The sequence below is a fragment of the Pelecanus crispus genome, chromosome 10, assembly GCF_030463565.1.
Source record: "Pelecanus crispus isolate bPelCri1 chromosome 10, bPelCri1.pri, whole genome shotgun sequence".
NCBI lineage: Eukaryota > Metazoa > Chordata > Aves > Pelecaniformes > Pelecanidae > Pelecanus > Pelecanus crispus.
Window position 1 is genome coordinate 3369257 of NC_134652.1, and position 23824 is coordinate 3393080.

A 23824-nucleotide genomic window follows, 5' to 3' on the forward strand; every position below is an offset into this window, starting at 1 on the left:
AGGGTCCTCCTCACCCCCTGCATCCACGATCTCTCTGTGAATCATTCCAACTCAGTGTAACTTAATTTTCCTTTGCGCACTTCTTCCATGTAGTAATAGAGTGAACCTTGCCATCTTCGAATCTGTAACTAAGTCGCCGTTTTGATTAATTTTGTCTAATCACTTTGTTAGTCGACTGATGATTGAGTGCTGTTAAAATATCACAATCAAATCCTGCGATTTGCCACAAGTAAATTCTAAACTGCTACTAAATCAAACTGTGTAAAGTCACTCATTCACGACAAATTAACATAGTCAGCAGGATTCACAAATCTGCGTTCGCGACACTGATTTTTTTCCCTGGGCAGAACCATTATTTGGGGAAATCCTACGGCAGCTTCTCCTTACCGTGACGCCTACTCCACTGTGCACTGAATTCAACGTGAACGTCATCATCGATTCCTATGTACACTGAGATTAGGTACGAAATACTCAGCTCATTTTAAAGTCCATAGCTACCTATGTGCCTGAAGTTACTCAGAAGAAGAAGGGAGAAGGTTTAGGAAGAGGGTACTGTCAGTTCATGAATACCTCCCGGTCTCAAGTAGAAATCCAGATTTCTTTCAAGTTACAGGAGGGAACAACCCCGGAAAGAGGGGTGATGTAGTGTTGTTTCCGATGCACGGCTAGAATTTGATTTCTTACAGAGTTAAAGTCATTGCACTAAATGTTAGATACTGCATGCCTGAATGAGGTAAACATTATATACCATAAAATACTTAGGGAAATGAATTGTTACAGCTTTATCTTTGGAAAAAACGCTTCCTTCTTCACTGGACAATCCCGGAGTCAACAGACGTTTGCTTCCGAGTTGTCTTTGGAGGTGGAGGCGGGGGAGTCTTGCTGGGGAGCGGAGGCGGCAGGTGCTGGAAGAAACCAATTTTGAAGAGACCATGTTAGCAATGAATGGATTTTTGAAACATTTACTGGTTCATATATAACTGCGAGAGATGGCGCATAAGTCTGTAGCCATCTGACTCCTGAAAGCTTCTCCGCAGAATTTGCATACTGAATGCCATTAGCTTAAAATATAACTTCTACTTTTGACAATGAAAAAAAAAAATCTCTCAAGGGTTTGTGATTAAGTAGCTCAGTATTTCAGGAAAAATCTTTTGAAAGCACTGGAGAAGTTTATAATTCCCCACTTTATATCATGATAGGATATTGATTTCTTGGTCTGTATCGATTGTCCTCAGCCCCCTATGCACCACAGAGCTTAAAAGCTAAGTTGAAGCAACAGCTTCATTGCTTTTCCATTATATTTGTATTTTGCATATTTAGAACACAATTAAAAAAAAAAGGAAACCATTTAAACAGATAAGTAACTTGCAATTTACTATTACACATTCAGTTATAATTAAAATATTCAAAACAGAAATCCAGACTGTTCAAATATACATATTTTAAATCGCTTCATATACTGTACAACAGAACAAGAGCACCCTCGGTTAGATTCACTGGCTAATTGGACAAATTAAAAAAGTCATTATGGAAATTAAGACTTTTTTTTCCCCCCCATAATGTTCAATCATATATATATGATAAAATCTGTTTCAGAAAGAGCTGGAGAACGCTGCAAGTCGCTCATCCACTTCGCAGTCGGGTTTCCTACAGCATTTTGGCTATGCAGCCATTACAGTTTTCCCGTCACTGCGCTCAGGCTGTACTGCAGTGTCACACCTCATAAACGCTGCTTTGGGTTTGTTTTTTTCCTAAGATTCTTCCCCGGCTCAGCCAGCCACAGCCAAGCATTATCCAAGCATAATGATGTTTTTTCATTTCCCCTTCTTGTGTCTCAGTGCACCTGTCCCGCCTTACCCACCCCGTGCTGCGGACTCCACGCACTAGCACTTAAAACCCTACGGCGCCCACCAACTGCCAAATTTCCTTAATCCCTGCTACGAGAACAGTTCAAATATCTGAAATGCCTCAGTGTTACATTGCATGTACTGCACTTGCAACCTCAATACTCGTAGTCCAACTTTCTAAATGTCTTGGACAAAATAACTGATGATTTCTCAGTCACAGTAAGAAACTGGTAAACCACGTGAAAGTATGTAAGAAACAAGACTTTTCCTTTTAAAAGATATCCAAAGCTGTTATCCAAAAAGAAGAGCAGTTCAGGGTGATGCCAGGGCATTTCAGTTTTTCCTCTGCTGCAAGGCAGAAGAAGCCCCGAGAGCCTCCTAATGCTCCTGCAACCTACCGACTGGGAGTTTTCAGAGGTGTGCCAGAGTAGAAGGAAAAAAGGATCTTTAAGGTAACTGAATGCCCTCTTCAAAGTCAGCTTTTAAGACAGCATGAATTTATAAATCCAGAGCTTTTACCAGGTACTTTTACTAATCACAGACTAAATGGAAAGGTAAGACTGCAGACTGGCAGAGCCAAGAAGGCTGGATTTTCACTGGAATATTTTTCCCGTATCCTACCCGGAAAGAAATACTTTCCAATCTGTTTTACAGCTTTCCTCATTTCTCCTGGCTCTCCCCCATGGCAAACGAACAGGGATCACAGAGTACCATCAGGAAAGCCGTGCCCTGAGCTCGTGTCTCTGTTTTGCTGCTGTCCAAACCAAGCAGACGCAGCGTACGGAGGGGCGAAGGCCATCCGCTCTCCATTTCCCCAGCAGCACCACCAACGCAGCGATGTCTGTGCTCTCACCTTCCTCCTTGGCTACAGAAGCTTTACCACCAACTCGGAAATCAATTGGTTTTAATCTGCTACTGGATAAGAAACTCTGGACAAAGAGCAAGGCGCCGGAGCCCTCCATGCCTGGGAGGCTGCATGGCCCCGTCTACCAGGGCAAGGCTTCTGCTCACCCATGAGGACAGGGCCGAACGCATGTGGCAATGAAGACTTTCACGTTCGCACTCCGGTTAAAGTTTACACCAGCTCTTTTGAAGAAACAACCAGGTTATTAAAAGGTTTGAGTCTGGAAAGGGCACTGCTGCTTGAAACACACATGTCAAGAAGAGTGAGCAGCATTCATTTTCCAGAGCAGGCTCAAAGCTGTGCACTGGTTATTCCTCACACGGTGCACAATGATCTCTGAGTCAGAAAATCAAGTCAACAGACTAATATGTAAAGCAGATAAACCATGAATTGTATTTTACTAAATGCAAAACTGAAGGGTTTTGTTTTTTCTTTTTAAATGCAACTGTTGATCCATCTCTAAGTGTTACAGTCAGAACCATTAAATACTTCCTCTACCTGACCTAATACTTTTCTTAACCCAGTACGTTAAATTAGCTCGTGAATCCCTACTAAGAGCAGGACTGTCAATGCTATTTAGCCTCACACGTTCAATTGTGATCTGCAGATCTCGAAATCTTTGACAAACTGCTTAGTTAGAAACATGTACCCAGGCAGGGGCTTCCGGGCAAACTTTGGGAAATGCTGGTGGTCTGCAGAACATCAGCGTACAACATGCACGAACTCCTCACGGAGATGACATTAATTTCCTAACTAAACAAACCAGGTGCCCCTCTAAAATGCATTACAAACCAGAAAAATTTCCTCAGTGCTTTGCTCTCAGATAATATCTTGAACATCGTATTTATGACTAGAAAAAACTGACTTTGCTGATAGCATCTTTTGTGAAAATCCATTTTGAATTTAAATAACAGTATATTGGCAATAATTCTCAATTCAATTAGATCAAAGGCATTTCTCAAACAAATGAGCCCTTTGTATTGATCAGAGAACAATTGCATTATCCCTGAAAACCTGCTTCTGAAGAACAGATACAATGCAAATACAATGAGAATAAGCCAAATATATATGCTATAAATAACAAGCACAAAACCTACCAGAGCTTAGATTCTGCAAGCAAATTAGGCAGAAAGAAATAACTGAGATAGGTAGATAATTATTATAATTGAATTTACAATTTCCATTAGAAAGTCGGATAAATTTAGTACATGTTCACTTATATAATAAGCTACCAATGAATATGTTAAGGAGGACACGTAATGCTCGTCCGGGCAACATCATTGAGAAATCAGCACGACAAAACGTGCCAATACGGAATTGGTGCAACTCCAAATCTAGCCATCGCTCCCAGGGCTGACACGCACTCCCTTTTATTCCAGCACGGGAAGAAATTCAAGCACGCTTTCTCTCTGCCTTTAATATCATACTCGGAAAATCATTATTGGGCTTATGAAGTTCATTTGTGCCACGCTTCCCCTTAGAAACTTGGAAATACAAAACAGTTAAACAGTTTCCCTTGATTTTACATTTAATTAAGAACGGCTTTGCAGAGTTCATGTTTATATTTCCGTGGTTAATCGTGAACCCGCTGAATCTTGAAGCATGTTTTTACTTTCTGACAAAACGATAGAGACTGCTGGTTCACATTCAAACCTATTTTTGGGCAGAATCCTTGACTCACAGGTACCTCAGGGGAAGCAGAAACCTTATGTAAAAGGCACATCTGCAACACAGAAGCAATCTGTTCCTTCTGCTTCAAACACGAAATTGCTCCCATTTGTTTGTTTTTTCCTGATAGAGAAAAGAATCAGGTTTAAAAAACATGTGTCTCCATTCTCTTAGAGATATAAAATACACTACTCTCTACATGTTCAGGATGCAATAAAAATCAATTAAAGGAGATGAAAACAATTTTTTTTGTTTGTTTTTACTCTGTGAGGAAGCAAAATAGGATACGAGAATTTTTTTTAATTGGAAAATACTATTAAAAAACCAACAACAAAAAATCAAACAAAATTTGATTCTCAAAAACAGTCCTTGTGACACTGTAAGAGATTTCTTCCTGTGTAACTATTTTTCTTTGAAACTAAATGGTCATAAACATGACAAGCTATGGAGATCCAATCAAAACCACTTCAGTTTGAAGGATTAACAGATCTAATCAGGGCAGAAGCAGCAGAAATGAGACGTATATAGGTTATCAGCTACACGGGACTGTGCAAACGTTTCCAAACACTGAGCTCTGAATTGCTCCTTCTCGCTTGCACCGTTGTTTTTAGCATGGAGCCTGACAAGCAGCAACTTGCTTATTTAATATCCGCAATGACAAATAACACATCATGTGAGGTCTTGGAGGAGTAACGCTCCCATTCTGAAAGAGCGATAATGCGCCAGCGGAGAGAATCAACCCAACTCCACTAATTCGAACCAAATTATAGACAGTTTAAGCTAATTGGCTGTTTGACCGAGGGAGCAAAGTTATGTGGAAAATACCGCAGGTAACCAATGTAAAATCACTGTTTAGACTCCGTTGTCGTACTTTAATATTAGGGTTTCGCCTGACTGTGTATCACAGCCATTAGCTGCCCGTGCTGGAGTGTGCTCTGATAACAGAAAGCAATTTTAAGAGCGCTTCCACAGAGGTGCCCTCTGTGTGCTCCCACCCGCCGTGTGCTGAGCATCCCCTCCTTGGGCAACGTGAAAGATCCTTCAAAACGGGCAACACGGCATTGCTTTGGATCAGCAACTCTGATTTTCCCCACGGGGTTGTCTGGCAGGACCCTGGGCACGCTCTCCCGAAGGAGCGCTCCCAAAGGAGCTCTCCCGAAGGAGCTCTCCCACGCGTTCCCTGGAGGGGTGCTCCCGCAGGGGTGACGGCAGTGGACGAGGGGGAGAGCTGGACCTAGCAGAGCTCTGCACCCCTCACGCAGGGAGGACTCTGCTCCTGCTGCGTGCCAGCTGTGTTAAAGCACAGCTAATGCGATTTTCCCTCTGTTGAACCACATTTCCGCATGAGGAGGCTATTAGTATTTCAGACCGTGCTGGCTAACTCGATTTTCCAAAGCACTGTGTTTTTCTGCTCTGGTCCGTACATAAACAGACCTCACGAGTTATGAGCGATACCCTCAGGATTCGGTTTAGACTCCAGATCGAAACTGTGTTTCTTACTGAAGGCCCGGGCCGTGCAAGAGTGACAACCGAATGCATTACAAATTGGCCAGAGCAAAACCCGCAGCTCGATCCCACACGGCGCTGAGGGCAGCGGCACGGTCCTTCCCGAAACAAAATCAAGGGTGCTGCTCAGGGACACGTGACGGGCTCTATATCTCCAGGCAGAGAGCAGCAGAACATATTTTTCACTCAAAATCCTGTAATAAGCAGTGGCAGTCCATTGATTTTGAGACTTATTAAAAAGTGACTGTAAGCTTTTTAGAAACTCTTTGCTTGGCGAGAGCTTAACCAACCCAAACCCCAGCCCAGCCGAGGCAGGAGGTGGCGGAGACTTTGCGCTGGAGGAAGGGCTTGCAATGCTTCCCATCTCCAGCAGGCAAAACTAATGATCAGATGGTCAATAAAAAACAAATTTTTTTTGGGGGGAGGGGCACATTATATACTTCTATGCATCATGGAAAGAGAGTCTGTCAGAAGTCTGTTTTTTAAAAATCCAGAGTATCAGACAGAAGATGAGACATTTATTTCCATTTGTGAGCAAACGCAGCCCACAAAGTCAACTTTCTAATTTCATAGAACGGATTACTAATGCACTTTTTCCAATTTCAGTGTTTCCAACATCTCCACGGGATAATGCTGCTAATGACTGTCCTCCCGCTGCTGTGCTAAGCGAGCCGGAGGCAAGCCTTGAGCCAGCGAACCGGCGGCGGGGGTCCTGGGAGGTGGCACCCCGACGCTCGGGGGCTTCCCCGCCAGCCCCAGCTCTGGGGGAGCGGAGCCCGTGGGCTGCGTGAGGCACTTTGGGAAGGAAGGGGATTTCTCCTGAGAAATAACGTCGGAGAAGGAAAAACTGCAAACCCTGAAGTAGTGCTCCCTAATGACCCGCTGCCTCCGTAGTTTCAGCTGGGTTTCTAGCCTCAACTCTTCTTCTCTGTCCACATGAGCACAGTCCATTTGCCGAAGCCTTTAAGGTCATTTTTTGCTTACTGTGGCTACCCTAAGAGATAATGATCAGCACTGCAGTGCTGATTCGCAACACGAATTGTTGATTCAATCAACACAACACGTTGTTGATTCGCAACACACGAAAAATCCCCTGGATTTTTCCTTCTGTGTAAACGCTTCCATTACATCCAAATAACCAGCCTGAGAGCTCCTTGTGCAACAGGATCCCAGAGGGTCAAAAGAAGCACCGTCGCCGTCAGCCGCGCGAGACCGTTGCGGTCCTCGCATTACACGCCGCTTCAGCCTTTGCTATCCCTCCTTGCCAAGTTCTCCATCTACGCCGGCCTGATCATGATCTTCTCATCCAAACCATTATCTGATGCTTAGTAAGTGTTATAGCCGATATTATAAATGTAAGTGCTCCTTTGTCTATTTTCTTTGAGTTTCCCTTCTCGCTGTGAATACTAAGCAGGCAGTTGATTTGTATGCAAGGGTATGGATGAACCCATAAAGAATGAGAAGTGCCTAAAGGAATCCCTTGATGTAATAATAATCCTTGCAGGAGTCGTAGACTTCTATTTTATGTTCCCATATATTATTAAGAACATTTTTAGCAGAAAAAAATCATACAGTGCAAGAAAATATATATAAGGCTATCGCAGTTAACAAGGGGTAAGAGGACAATCAGAAAATTATAATTAGATGATCACTTGGATAAAAGACTTAAGGTAGACCAAGTTAATAGTGGACTCCAAATAATCTAAGGTTACCGTCTCAGACGCTAAACGACACTACTGCCTGCACTTTGAAGTATTCCTTGATGCACTTATCACTGCGTGCTTTTCCGTTCCCTACAGCACATGTTTTTGGTTTTCATAACTGACTGCAAGATAACCAGAGTGAACCATGTAATAATTTCTCATATGAGGAGATATTTCCAGTTTAACAGCTACTAAGATAACCTCATCTATAGTATTTTTTACTGATTTTTCTTCACTGATACAAAGCATGTGTAATTTAAAAGATGATCAGTTTACTAGGCAGAGAATTATAAAGTTATGAAGTATGCAGCTATTTGACCCATGAAACACAAGGCATTAAAAACTGTGGAGTGGGATTTAATCACAGCAGTAATAAGAATTTACCCATCTGATCCTTGACACCCAGCACTACTCATTTTCTTTATGTTAAGAGCCTCCTTCCCATAAGCCTGATGCAATAAATGCGCACAGTGATTGTTTTAAGACTAGAAGCCTTTCCTAAAATTAATTCTAAGACTAATACATGTGGCTTTGTGACAGATCTGCTTTAGATCTGTTTTTCAGACTTTGAAACTATATCCCCTTGTCTTGGAAAGTTTATAAAAATACAGTGCTGAAGAAAATTCCGATTATATTTGATTGCATTTCTAAGGTAAGCTTAAATCCTGAGCTCCTTCAACACTCACTGTTGAACAATGGGGCCCATTTCTCCAATTACAAAACATTTAAAAAAAAAAAAAAAAGACTCTGAGCAGTGAAGACTGTAAAGAGAAAAAATATTAAGACCTGAATAAAACTTTGCAAAAAACCAAGGGAGCATATTGTTACTATTTTTATGAACTTTCATTTAATGATGCGGAAACCCTGCTCATGACAGCTACAGGAGCTCTGCAAGGTCACATCTTCAACAGCAACGAGACTGGGGCTGGAACCTCAGTTGTCTTCAGGTCTGGGCTCCAACCATCACAGCATGGTGGCATTTGCAAGCGGTACAGTAAATAGCGAGCATTTGTCCACTGAGTGGAAACCCCTTCAAACAGCCTCGCAAGGAACAGAAAAAGAACCCGGCTATTGGGATTTTTATTCCTCACCACATGTCTTATCACCTCATTGTTTAATGCTTTTTAGCTAAAAATTGAACTCATATTAACAATCCTGAGCTACTACCATGACCTAAAACTTACAGTATATCATACAAAACGAATTTACTACTCTGGAGCTCATACAGGAAGGAGTTCAAGAAATTTGAAACCTAATTTGAATTTCTCAGGTTTCTTCATGAAGACGGATTCCTTAGACAAAACTCCTGGCAGCCCTCCTGTACATTCTGTAATTTTCCACTTAGACATCTGCATTCAGGTCAAGCGAGAGCTGGCCCCTCAGAGGCAAGTCAAGGAAATGGGTAAGAGCTTAGTATACTTCCATGGAAATTAGAGGAAAAGGGTTTGCAAAATTTAGTGAAAATATTTACTAAAACCATCCAGCCATGGGGAAGAACTATGGAAGAGATGATGGGAATAGAGAATTTTTCAATATATGCTTATAATGAATAAAGCATTGTGTTTTGAATAACACTACTCACATTCCTCAATCTACTTCTGTATCTGGGGTTTTTTTCCCCATTTAGCCTGAAAATACTAAATTCAAGCAACAACACAGTTACAATTTCAACCATGGAAAAAGCCAGAATTGTGTACTGTTGTGCACTGTGATAGCCTGTGTTAAACAAGACTATTCCCAGAGTTAAAACTAAATTCCTGCCTGACTCTTTCGCTGCTGAGATTAGAAATGCTTTCTCTAACCATGAAGTTTACTGAAAAGCAAATTACTCAACAGAATTTCATTTGAATGATGAACCTCAGAGAAATTCTGGAAGGTACCTCTGCAAACAAGAAAGAATCATTACTGCTGAGAATCTTTCCACAACATAACAGCTTGGCCAAAGTTATACATTTCAAAGTCAAAGAAAAGAAAACCTCTTTAAACATTTTTTTTTCTCCAAAAAGGAAATAAATAGTCCTTCTTAAAAGTGCTGTTTTAAACAAAAGGACAAAATTATTTTTAAAAGCTTCTAGGATACAGGAAACAAAGTTGAAGAAGTGTGTTTTCTTCAGAAAGCTGAAAACCCTGTTGATGATGAAGAGTCTTTCCGATCTCCTTCCCTCAAAGGGGGCATGTGTGTTTGGCTCTAGGAAACAAGCGGCGATTGAATGCCGACAGAACGGAGCTCCAGAAAGGAAAGATGCCAGGTACATGTTTTCTTTCCTTCCCTGAGAGCAGGACTGGAAAAAAAAAACCCAAAAACCTAATTTGCTGCTGAGACTGTATCCTGCCGGTTTAAGCTCCCTTACCAACACAGCTAACATTTTGCTTAGTCTTCTCCACCAGAATGAATCCAACCTCCCTTCAGGTCGGTGCCCGCAGCGATGCCGTTCCCTCATATTCCAGATGCTTGTTTGCAACTGCGGAAGTCTCTGGATGGTGCAAAGGAGAAAAGCAAAGAAAACTGCAGAAAATGGTCATTATCTCTGGTACTCACCCTTTGATGAGCAGGGGGGGAGGTCGTCGGGCTGATCAAGTCTTGACTTTCCATGAGGTTCCCATAATCAGCCATGCTTCCTTTCAGGGGCAGAGGAGGAGGAACGTCGGGGATGTCGGAGCTGGACATACCATTCAGCTCCAGATCTGCAAAAAACCAACACTGAGTTAACTCTTTGAACAACTGAATCGAATCCAAAGATCCAGACCGTGCCAATTCTTACGGCATTGATACTGCGATAATGCTGCACATGTGATATCTTTGTCTGCTCTTCACTGCCTCTATAATTATCTGCAGCTCATCTAATGAGGGATTTTAAAGGGAAGTAGAATAAATGAACCCACCCCCACACCGACAGGAAGCATGTACTGTGGAGTTGCATTGGGCTAATTTTTAGGATACACTCAAAATACTTGAACGATCCCCTCTTTTTAACAGAAAATAATTTTTCCTTCAGATTTCACGCCAAAATATTCATTGCTTAGCAAATATAATTTTCTCAGCTGTAAGCTCTGCATTTTCACCTTGTACATTAATACACAATAGAAGTTTTGGTAAGTGCACTAAGAAAATATAATCAAGCTAAGCTTTATTTACTTCTCCCCAGTAAAATAAAAGCTTCTTGTTAATAAAATGCACAAATGAAAGCCTGTCATTAACTACACCTCTCTCAAAAACTTTCAAACTCCAGGTAACTATAATAAATGAGCAGTCATTAGTTGTTGAGTAAATAAAATCACGCAAGATAAAGTACAAAACATTTATTATTACTGTTTTCTGGGTAGAAAGTTCCTTTTTCTTAGCAGATAAATCCTAGCAGGTACGTGCTGTAAAGGCGAATAGCCTGAGGGACAATAAAGTTTATTGAGGCCTGAGTGATACATAGGTTTTTGTGCAGAAATCCACCCACGGTGTATTTCAGGGTAATTCAGTCATTTTAACACAGGCAAAACCCACTGTGAGCTTTACAAGATAAGAAACTTAATTTAGTTTTGATAAATTAGGGAAGTCTTTTCATTTAGGAAATTAAAGAAGGTTGTTGTTATTTTACTGGGGTGAATTGTGAAACAACTGAAGGACTTGTTTATGCAGATATTTGCAAGGTTCCTATCAATATCTGACAAAAAGTGTCCTTTTATTGTTCTCCAAAATGGCCTCTCACTAACACGATATAACTGTAAGGTGGCTGTATCGATTTGTCACTGAAAACTGTAATTTTACTCTTCATCCTTTCACTTGAACTTTCAACTACGCCAGGAAGAATAATATTTTCCATCCTGGGACTTCAGACTTTCAGTGGCTTCTTCTACATCAGACTGAAAAGTGTTTGTCCTCCAGGACCTGAATTTCAAATTGCTTTTTCCATTGCTCCTGTTTTTCATCCTGCCTTTTCTACACATACAGGATTTCTCCATTCCCCAAATGTTCATAATACTTTCCTTTAAATATCTCCATCAGAATCTACTTCTGCTAAGCTCATGTCATTAAAACATGTAAGTGGAAAACATTTGTAACTAACAGCGAAGTTCATTTGCAGCATCACTTCCCCGTTCATAGATAAACATTAGAAATTTAGTCTTACAACCTCTTAGTAGCTGAATTTAACTGCTCTGAACACTTCATCTTTGTATCTTATATGATATTACAGTACCCACTAACTTCATCTAAGCCATTACATGTACACTAATAGGTGCTCCCAAGAAGATGGGAAGACAAATTTTGTTAGGAGTTACACAAACCCTTTGTTTCTTTAAGGTTGACATTTGGAAGGCCCATGAAAGGCAGGTGAGCAAAGTTCTCACTAGAGCTGCAGAGGAAATGTTGCCTGGAGGCAACTCTACTTTAAGGTCTGCAATACTCTGAACAACCTGGATGGTCACCAACTGTCCATGCAACTGTGTCCTGCTCTGCTTCTGTCCCTTTCCTTACATTCTCCAGCTCCTGTTACAGCTTGGATTTTCTGCAGCCCCCGCTGTGTTCTTACAGCCTGTACATGGCACCTTCACAGCCTCATCCTTTTGCAAGACAGCAATAAATCCCTGTAAGCATGGACAGAATATTTCCATTCACATGAACAATTCATAATATACATTAACAACATATTTGCATTCAGTCTGGCAAACTATTTAGTAGAACAATAATATTCAATAATGAAAAAAATTATTTGCCCTGATTAGCTGAACTCTCGCACAGTTTAATGAAATCCAGGAGTCATCTACCCTACTGCAGAAACAGGTATCGAACGCAAACCTCAGTAATTTTCAGTGTTGTTTCAAGAAGATCTATTTGCTACAGATCTATTAATTTTCTCCTGCTCAATTCAGCTGAACTATACCTCACCGACTCAGTCATTATACAAATAACTACTCATAATTTCTGGTTTGCTATCATTATTCAAGGTGTTTCATCAGACTAGTGTGCTCTGAATATTTATTCCTTACTGGACATGTGCCACTAAGAATATCTTTGAGCTGGCAAGAAATCGGTTAGATGACTTTTTTTTCATCCTAACCTAATGGTCAAATTTGATACGCCATTCTCCTAAACTGCCAGCTAACAAGCAAGCAGTATTGCTTAGCAACCCATTAACTGCTTTTAGCCAATTTGTGCACTGAAGTAACTTCTTTATCCTTGGAATGCCTAAAAAAAATTACCACTACAATTCCTCATACGATTATGGACAAGTCCCACGGATTTTGCAATAAGCTGAACCTATTTTCCATAAGACCCATAAATCTCCAGCATATAGACGTAAACAGTCTCAGAAAAACGTGATCATTTCAGATACTTCCGAAAAAAAAGAGATCAAATTAGTTTAAATAAAATGTATACAGGAAGAAATAATGCAATTCAAAGAATATTTTTTGCAGAGTATATATACTCTAATTCTCTGTATTTCCAGTTTTTAGCATACTGGTAGGTTTTGGCTATCAAGCTATAAAGAAAGGAGAGAGTTCACAGTTATCAAAATACTTGTTTTGGGTGTCTGACTATGCAAAGGAAACGCTGCATTGATTTGCACTTGCTTATCCCTCTTCCACGTGTTTGCAACCAACAATTTCAAAGCATTAAAACAAAGCTAGATGCCTTTTAGAAGACAATTCTGTTGCTGTAGATCTGTAGAATAAACACATTCCTGCTCACAGGACATGTATCTGCAACTGGCAACAAGAACTTCCTAAAACACTATTTAAGGGAAAAGGTTTTGAGTATCAAAAAAAGTAAATAAAACAAAGTGACCTTGATCAAACAAGATTTTTTTCTTAAAACTGATCATCTGTTTCTCTTCTTTAGTAACATTTAACTCGGCTATTGTGCTAGCATTTGGGTGCATGTATTAAAAAGATGGTGGTGTTTGGGGGTTTTTTTTGTCACATGCTAGCAACTGAAAGCTCTGAATGACAGTTTTTGGAAAACAGCACTGTAAAAGAAATAAGTGGTGTATTAAACCCAGTTTTGCAATAGGGTTTCCAGAAGACTGAAACAAACATATGATATTTTCCAGAAAAACTGAGTGATAGATGTCAACGTCAAAAAAAAAAAACAAACCATCAAAAAGACTGACTTCCTCCTGTCCCTGCTTTGGCTTGTACAGACTACATAGTAAACAAAAGTTCTTTTAAGGTACAATTACATTAAAAGATTATTTTTTCAGCCTTTATGCTCCAAAATACCCTAAATCCAATAGAGAAACAAGTACAACACTAATTTTGACAGTTACTCTATACCTAAGTAATTGTTAATGATTACTTGAATAGGAAAATAACCTTTTTCAGTGCAACAAATTTGGTTGCTTTTGTAAAGTGTTGGAATAATTTTTGCTAGCAAATGCAAGGAGCATGATGTTAAGAGGCAAGTTCTTGCTCCTGCAAGCAAGCCCATGGTGACAGCATAAAGACTAACTCAAAGAACTCAAACCAAGGTGTAATGCAATGCTCAGGAAACACACCTCCCCACCAGAAGTTATTTTGCATAAAATATTCTAGGAGAATACAATTTAATTAAAATTAAAGACTTACTGGACTGTATGCTGAAAGAAAGTTTTGTGCGTGGAGTTATCGGGGGTGGTGTCGCTTGGGAGCTGGCAGGTGACGGAGAGACGGAGAAACGTCTTTCACTTGAAATGACGTTTATGACTTGGCTTTTTGGTCTCTGTGGTCTTAGCGGGCTGATCTGCACAAGGACAAAACCAACAACAATCCTAGTTGTTTCACTGCAGCACGGCACGAGTACAAACAGACATTGGCCTGTACCACCACGGCTCATCAAGGTGAGACAGTAAAGGAATACATGTTGTTACTGAGCAGCAGACCTTGAGACTGCTGCATTTTTCCCACTACCTCCTAAACAGTAATAGGGCAATGATAACATGCAATACTTCTGATTTAATGCAGTATTTCACAGCTCCAAATGTTCTTCCCTTCTCCCCAGGAATCACAATGACACTTAATGCACACACCTTCCCGTAGCCTGGCATATTTTTTTGAAGCAATGAGCCAATTCCCCAAACACTTGCTTAATAACAGCTAAGAAAGTCTATATCCTTACACAAGATTATACAGCATTCAAAATATTTTCTTTCTTCTCACGCTGCTCTACTTCCCTGTAAAAATTTATCTCTTTAATTGTTTGCATGGTCAAACTCTGCTGAGGAAGACATCATCTATCCAGAAACACTTTCTTGATGGTGCATGTTTGTGCTTATATTTAGTTCCCTGAAATATCCTTCTTGTTTTGCTCTGGCTGCTTCATAGTCCATTTAAGTTTTCCATCAGAAACCCTGAAATGATACCTGTAATCTGACGGGCAATTAATGCTTTTGTTAAGGTGATTCCTTTTACGGAGTTTAATTCTGAGCTCTACTGTTTGTTACCCATCCACCGGCCCCCATATTTCTAGTAATCGCAGTGAAGAAAGGAATTTATTTCCAGGAGATCACAGAAAGTGGAGCAGCAACCTGAAGTTAAGATGGAAAAAAACATCCAAGGTGCTGCATTAGGACAAAACAGGAAATAACAGCAGCAATTCATGCTTTTTTGAAGACTTTCATCATTTCACAATGTTTTTTTAAAAAGTATGTTGTGAAGAAGAAATCTAAAATGAGGTATGAGTGCTTCCTTTTCTTTTCAGAAAACAAACCCTAAAAGGGTTTGCATAAAAGGCTGGGTCTCTGAGACCCTTCTGTAAGAAATGAATGACCATAAAGTATGCAACTTTTTTTTGGAAGTTCATCAAGACCTCAGGGTAACCTTTCAGAAATTTGCCTGATACTAAAATTCAAGTCCGAAAGACTCCAAAGGTTTCTGCTTTCAAGATCTTTTAAAGCATATTTTTACTAAAATGGATAAGCACAGTAATCTCTTTCTCAGAGGCATATAATTATAAAAAAGCAACTAAGGAAATACATTAATTGATTAGGAAAGCTGCAATGCCAGAATCAAGAGAAAAACCAACAACAAGAATCAAGTTCCCAAGTTAACGTGGTCTGTAGCTACTTATCTCAAATAAACTTTAACGTCTGTGATTGACAAGCTTGGTCCTTTTCTTAAAGCTTCACATAAATCACATTTCTGCTAGGGAATATGAGCTCTTTGGAGACCACTAATCCATAATGAACCCGTTGCTAATTTTTTTTGGTCTAATGAAAGCAGGATCAATAGTAAGCAATGTTAGATGCCACTAAATCAATAAAATGTAGAGCCTGTTATTCTGATTTCTTACACAAGCTTTCAAGTGGTTTGTTAACTACCTGGCTTCAGTGTTAGGTTTGCTATCAGCTCATGGAATCAAAGAACTAACAATGAGAATTTATGTTAAAGAAGTTTATGTGATACTTAAAAGAAGATACAAATCTCTAGAAAACTATAAAGACATCACTGATCATCTTCACATATCAATGTGCTTAATTTATCTTCTGATAAGATCATAGTACTACAAGATCTCTGTAATTAGGGCTTGGGTTTTGATCAGTCAATAAATTCATTACGAGTACAGTGAAATTTGGGAAAAAGTACTTAAGCCATACAGCCAGACAAAACAGCCTCTGAATGCTCCTTTTTAAAGAAAATGCAAAAGCTTCATGAAATAATTCTGCAGTTTTATACTCCGCCCATGTTCTTCCATAAAGATTCATTTGATTGGAAAAACCCGAATTTCCTATATAAGAAAATCCATCGCAGTGATGGAAACACTCATTTCATTAGACAACATCATCTTCGAAAAGAGTAGCAGAAGCTCCGCAGAGATGGGAATGACCGCTGTCTGACATGCCTGCTGTGCCGCTCGCTTGATATTCTCTGTAAATTTGGCATCGCGCTTGCAATTACGTTGCACAAACCAATTAGTAGTGAGTAACACACGCTCCAGAACAGATTCATATATAAGGTTATTGATGCATCCTTCCCTCCTGAAAGCAAACCACTGATAACTACCTATTTGTGGTGGACGAAGAATAATTTAGAATACGAGTGTTGTCAGGCAACAGGTAATTGCGTGTGAGCACGTGTGTGTGGGGGGTGAATATCTGAAACTGGCCTTTTGAACTGTCAAGCACAAGCCTGTTATTTGCCAGCTACAACTGGCACGGACTGGTTGTAAACTGCGATGACACCTGGATGAAATGGTAGTGACACACACCGACCCCTCCTATTAATGACATGAGACAGAGCTAGCGATTAAGAGGCTGACCACGCGTTGTGCTTCTGCGCATAGATTATTTTGACATATCCTCCCATCCAAACCCATCATGGGTTCTCATTTACTCCATCTTACCAGTGACAATATTGACAGTAGTGTTTCCAGGTTGCTGTGTATCCTTCAGCATCACCTTAGACCGGGCTTCATCGCCCAGTCTTGCGCATGAGAACATAGTGTGAGATGATGGGCCCAAAGGCATACTGAAGTCGGCACATTGGGGTCTGCTGCATCATTCCTACCCACAGAGCCTCCTCCTCTACCGCAGAAAGAAGGAAGAAGGGCTTGGCTGAACTGGTTTTGACAAATCCAAGGTGGCTGTTACTCAGTTTTCATCCGTTTTCTTGAACATACTTATAAATTGTCATCATACTAAAGAAAAGCATGCCTTCTGCTGTAAAACCCCCAAGTACTTTAGAAGTCAGAACGAAGAATCAATTAGAAAATTCACCAAATAACTGAAATCTTGTAGTTGAATTAGCGATGGTACAAGTGAGTTCTAAAATTCTCTACAGAAGGAATCCAGTAATTATAATACAAAATCTAGTAACTAACAGTAGTTTATTACTAAAATCTCACTTTAAAAGCTCTTTAAATCTTTATTTTCATTTCCATTTCTAGTAAAATCTGGATTCCAATTGTTTTGGAAAAAAACAATCCTTAGTTTTTCCCCCCTCCATTTCATCATTATCTTTTTTTAAGCTACCAAACTTTCTGCTTCCAAGTTTCTAGTGCAAGAGAAATCAAAATGCTTTTTTCTTCACAAAACACGGCAGTAACAGTGCTTTGGGAGCAATTTCAACTTAAAAAGGGAACTTGCACACAGTGCAGCCCACAAAAGTAGAACAATGGAAAAGCTGAGTTCTTACCCACAAAAGATAACAATTTCCCTTTTCTATCATTAATAGGGAACATATGTCTCCAGAGTGCAAAACTTTCAAGACAAGACAAATCTTATCTTTAAGATTCTTGATATTATCTGTACAAAATTCCTGAAGACAGCAGTGGGAATTGTACAACCACTCTTGTAAACTAATCTCAAAAGTGTTTCCTCTATTTCACCTACAAGATGAAATGAACCACACTAACACCAAGCCATAAAATTGACTTGGCCATTTTGGAGCTCATCAAGTAGTTTTCGGATACTGAAAAGGAAGAGTTTTTCTCTCACCAGTAAACTCCTTTTCGTATTATTGATCTGTGGATATCAAAAAGCTGAAAGTAACTGTAAGTAACTAATTCTGACATTTAATTTCCCTCCCTCTCTATAACCAGGGGAAAATTAGTCGTACCAGTCATCTACTGAAAGTTCTTGACTGGGAAGAGGGGAAAACTTGAGTCAAACCATGTTGGGCTTTGCTCATTTTTGTTCCTCAGATGACAAATGGGAATATGCCTTGAAGGCTTGTCATGTCCTCCTTTCCAGCCAGCATTTGCATTTTTCCAGTCATAAGCAATCTTCTCCAATGTCCAAGGCCTCTCAGAGATGCCAGTGACCTTGCAGTGACATCAAGCAGCTCTCCAGCATCCTTGGATGCCTCCCTTCTGATTTCATGGATTTGTGCAAGTCCAACTGACTGAGCTGCCCTGAAATACAATTTTCTTTTCTTGTGGCTAATGCTCTTCTTCCACAAGCTCTGCTAGTCCGTTTGGGGATCTGGGAGATGCGAGTGCAAGCCTTGCCGTTGCAATGTTCAGGCTTAGTCAAAATACAACTGCTGCAAAGTGCGGAGTTGAATGCATTGTGTCAAAAAGATGAGATGTACAAAAATCTATGCAAAATGTATTTGCTGTCTGAAAACTCTCTAACAATGCTCACCTGACTGGCTTGGCCAGGAGGAATCTCCATTTAAACAAACCAGGGCTGATCCAAAATTTACTGAAGTCAATGGAAAAACTCACTGGCTTCAAAGGGTTTTGGGGGAAAAGCCTGAGATGCACAAAAGGTTTATCTGATTTTTTCTGATTTATTTTCTGATTTTATCTGATTTTTTTCTGAGCTAATACTGACCCTAAGGCCACATCAGACAAAACAACGCTGACCTTCCAAGATGTCAGAAGACACATCTGAGAGATTAGCTCATCTCTGGATGGAAAAGAAGGAGAAAACCCAGAAAACAGAGGAACTATGGTTAACATCTAAGTAATATTCCACTACAAATACCAAAGGGAAAGACTTAAAGGCTCTAGTCATCACAGGTCAGAGAGAAATCATTTCGAAAGTCCAATGTAAATGACAGTCACCAATGAAAGACTCTGCTGAGTTAAAAGTTGGCTCTACAAGTACTTGTCCAAATCTTTAAAAGAACATTACACTTATTTCTGGAGGGCAAGTTTTAAACTATTGACCTCAAAACAGGTGTCCAGGCAGAGATTCGCAGGTTACAGTTAGTTCATGCACTCCCTGCTCCAGATTCAAATGGCCTTGCTTTCAATTTCAGAGCTAAAACTTCTCAAGTTACCTAAGCCTTTAGGACAGTTTCAGTGAATTAAATAGATGCCAAGAAGAGAGGGCTTAAGAGAGATATGCTCTGTAGTTAATATTCTTACACACAGCCACCAGTGGAACTGCTTACAATTTTCTGCTGAAAATAGCCTTTCAAGAATATGTAACTGCCATGCACGAAATGACCTTGTAACATTTCCACCAAAAAGTGTCTTGCAGTAGTCAGCTGAAGTATGAGAAAAACCGTCATGATCTATTGGGAAACATAAATTCAAAAGAATCCTAAAATGGTAGCATTTATTTTACTTAGGATATACCACCTGTTCCTTTTATCAAATAGTCAAATATAGCTTTTGGTAAGATTTTAATACGAGATACCATGATTTTTTACACTGTAAATAAAATCTGTATTTTTGATTCTTTATCACATATATTAATATCGTAGCGTATTCCCTTAGAGTTACTTTTGGTCTAAAAGTAAAATAAATTGTAAAATTCAACCTTTTTATTTAAAAAGAGAAAGAACACTGCACAGAATTAGATAAAGCATTACTTGCTAATAAAGTTACCGTTTCTGAAAGGATCACTGCTTCAGACTGCTGCAGAGAAATATCAGTAGATTTAAATTCTTTATCAAATATCTCCTGATGCTTGCTGTTCCTTTTCTCCTTCTTCTTTTCTTTCTTGTCTTTATCTAGGTCATCCTTGTCCAATTTATCTTGAGACCTAGAATGCATCTTTTTTGGCAGGAGGGGCTCCAGCACAAACCTAGAGAAAAGTGTTGTTGCTTAGATCAATAAAATACTATTTTCAAAACACCTCATTTTCATTTACATATTTCCCAAAGTCTCACTTGAGTTAACGACGCTTTGCTAATCCAGGAAAACTCATTAGAGAGAAAAGGAGGGGGCAGAAGGTCGTAACAGTCATAATTGTCTTACAATAAAATTTACTGCAGAACTGCTGAAGAACCAGTACTGCGTATTTCCCTGCTCTGTAGTAAATTCGCTGGTTTACAGCTACACAAACTCCTGAGTTTCACTGTATGTGGTTTACATACAAATGAGTTTCTAATTCAGCGCTCCCGCTATACGTGCCGTGGCACCACGGCAGGCGTGGCAGCAGGCGCCTGGAAACTCCAGTGGCCAGCAGCACTATGCGAGCGCAGGGAATTCTACGGTGCATTACAGAAACGTCACCCCTACTTCCCCCGCACCTTGGAGGCAGTCCGTATGTCTACCAATGGCTTTAAAAAATAGCCAGGTCCCCCAATTCCTCCTGGACTTTTTTTTTTTTTTTGGTGGAGAAAGGGGATGTGTTTATTCTGCCAAGAAGGGATAACAGTTGAGAAATTGTTTTGTAGTTTTCTGTCAAACACGTGCAACACAAACCGCTTTCTAATCCTTGTAACTCATCGAAATTACAGTACCTTTTCACAGAAAACAAACAATATCACCCTTAATGCAAAGGAAACACCTACACATTGCACAAAAGCATGACAGGTTTATATAGTTTTTATATATATATATTTATTATATAGAGAGTATATATAGATAGTATATATATAGTTTTTATACATATATTTATATAGAGAGAGGTTTAACCACAGACACAAGCACCATTCCTGTCTGTAGAAACACCCTGTGTGCGTAGGTTTGGCTTTGCACGCATGCATGAGGATATATATCCATAGGAGTGTGCACGCATATAGTCACAGATCCACACCTCTGCTCACCTACAGCCTGCCCTGGTGAGGGGGAGCCGGGAGGGCTGAGCTTAGTTGTTCTCTTACAGATAAACTCAAGAATGCAAAATCAGTCAGATAATACTGAAGGGCAAGGTTAGTTTCCAAAAAGCAGATGTATTTTCCCACCTGGAATGCTTCAAGTATGTGAATATGCGCAAGGCTTATATACTACTACCATCGGCTCTGCAATTTTTACAGTCCATGATGATTTTCTTTCTGGCTACGATGCAAAAAAATCTTTAGGGGTTCAATAAACTTGTAAAGGAAAACTTAATTTTTTGAAGAGTTTTTGTTTTGTAGGGAAAGCACTACTCTAAGTAATATTAGAACTCCTTTTAGCTAATTTTCACTCAGTAATTTAAAGGAATCTCTCATCTCGCCCTTTTTAAATGACATTTAAATAAAAGGTAAAGAGATATTTTGCTCTTAATGAGCTAAAATATTCCTAGCTAGACAAATTATTTCATAATTTATTTTATATTATAAACTAAACAAACTACTAAACATACCCTAGTCAAAATTACACCGAGAGATTTTAAAAGGATGTCTCAAACCGTCACATTACAAAACCGAAACCAAACCAAAAACCCCCCAAGAAAGAAACCAGCTTACTTTTTAACATTGGAAAAGTATTTACCATGCCACGGTGATGCACGCACGTACGGGCCACAATCTTTGCTGCGGAATACTGGAGGTTTTGTATTTCAGACAATTTGCAGTGAAGTTATTCTAAACATCTCCATTAGCAGCGATGTCCAGCAGCAATATCCAAAATTTGTTATTGTTGTTTGAAGCACTAAAGGCCCTTCAGTTTTCAGCTGAGTTCGCTCATTTGATGGCAAGAAACTCAAACCGGTACCTGCGGCAACGGCCCCTGAGCCATTGCCATCATAACCAAAGCCCAAATCACACAGGTTGGGAGACAAAACTGCAAGCTTTTTTCATCCCATTTTACAGCTAGGGAAAAGGGAGGGCAATGACCTGGACAAGCTGGGGAGGGGGCCGGTGTGACCCTCATGAGGTGCAACAAGGCCAAGTGCAAGGTGCTGCACCTGGGACGGGGCAACCCCCGGTATCAGCACAGGCTGGGGGATGAAGGGATGGAGAGCAGCCCTGCGGAGAAGGACTTGGGGGTGCTGGAGGATGAAAAGCCGGACATGAGCCAGCAATGTGCGCTGGCAGCCCAGAAAGCCAACCCCATCCTGGGCTGCATCCCCAGCAGCGTGGGCAGCGAGGCGAGGGAGGGGATTCTGCCCCTCTGCCCCGCTCTGGGCAGACCCCCCTGCAGCCCTGCGCCCAGCTCTGGGCCCTCAGCACAAGGACACGGAGCTGCTGGAGCGGGGCCAGGGGAGGCCACAGAAATGCCCCGAGGGCCGGAGCCCCTCTGCTGCGGGGCCAGGCTGGGGGGGCTGGGGGTGCTCAGCCTGGAGAGGAGGGGGCTGCGGGGAGGCCTGAGTGCGGCCTGGCAGTGCTGACAGGGGCTGCAGGAAGGGGGGGGCAAGCTTTTTAGCAAGGCCTGCTGGGACAGGACAGGGAGTGATGGGTTTAAACTACAGAAGAACAGATTTAGACTGGCCATAAGGAAGAAATGTTTTACAGTGAGGGCGGTGAGGCACTGGAAGGGGTTGCCCAGAGAGGCGGTGGAGGCCCCATCCCCAGAACCATCCCAGGCCAGGCTGGACGGGGCTCTGAGCACCCTGGGCTGGTTAAAGCTGTCCCTGGCACTGCAGGGGCTGGGCTGGGGGGGCTCTGAAGGGCCCTGCCCACCCAAACCGTTCCATGATTCCATGATTCTATGACTCTATGACTTGCCCATGGCCACAAAGCGGACCAGTGACAAAGTCCCGACCAGAAGACAGCTCGTGTGTTTTAGCCACCTGAATTGCCCATTTTAGCCGTTCCTGCTGGGCTCCGCTGGGCTGGAGGGCGGTGACAGCCGCCTCGCAGGCTGATTGCAAGTTTACAAGAGGAATTGCCATTCTTCAGACAATGATTAATTGCTTCCCTTCCAGGCATTACTATTATTAGTACTATGAATTATTTGTACGCAACGTATCGGTGATAAAATGGGCTAGCACGCCATGCTCCTACTTGAAGCACATTAGGACTTTCAACGGACGGCAAATCATGGAGGCACACTGGGACTTCCCTGCTTCCAACCACTGCCAGTAAGTGCTCAGATTTGCACTTCTAAGTCCCATTTTAAGCAGTGAATAAACCCAAGGTCCTTTTTTAAAGGCAGAGTTTTATTTATACATAGAGTTGGGAGTTGTAAAACACACACTATGTCAACATCTGCTTTGAGTTTTTACCGTTTAAAAGCTCCAAAGCAGGAGAAGCTGGATACGGCATAAAATACAAGTTGGGTGATCTGGGCAAGACAGTCTGTCAGCTCCAATTTTAATTCTTTTTCTTAGCTTCATCTCTAATCTCAGAATTAACATATGAAGAGGGGGGAAATGGAAAGCAGGAGAGGACAACTGACCATAAACCAAATCAACTACGGTAGGTACGTGGGTGAGCTTCCTCCAAGTTAGTAGGGACAAACCACCCACACGGTTTTTACAGTCATTTGAATTTTTGAGGTCTTTCATTATGTTATTTACAGCTGATGATTTTTCCCCTCCTGCTCCACTGACAAAGTAAATGAGCGTTTTTTTCAGGTCTTCTCAGTGATGATGGTTGCTCATTATGTTTTCCTCACATGTATTACAGCTGTATTGCCCTGGGCTCAGAGCAGGAGCTGAGCTGCACCCTGATCTTTGTGATTT

At 40.8% G+C, this 23824-nt stretch overlaps 1 protein-coding gene across 1 annotated transcript in view; it reads right to left on the minus strand.

Moving 5' to 3' along the window:
- Window positions 1-809: 809 nt before the first annotated feature.
- The window catches only part of DOCK1 (dedicator of cytokinesis 1), a gene marked incomplete at its 5' end in the record, with an annotated part of 331885 nt that continues 308870 nt past the window's right edge, over window positions 810-23824 (minus strand). Inside the window, 4 exon segments of the mRNA XM_075717891.1 lie at window positions 810-905; window positions 10168-10313; window positions 14187-14340; window positions 19876-20074. Coding sequence (XP_075574006.1) covers window positions 810-905; window positions 10168-10313; window positions 14187-14340; window positions 19876-20074 — 595 coding nt within the window.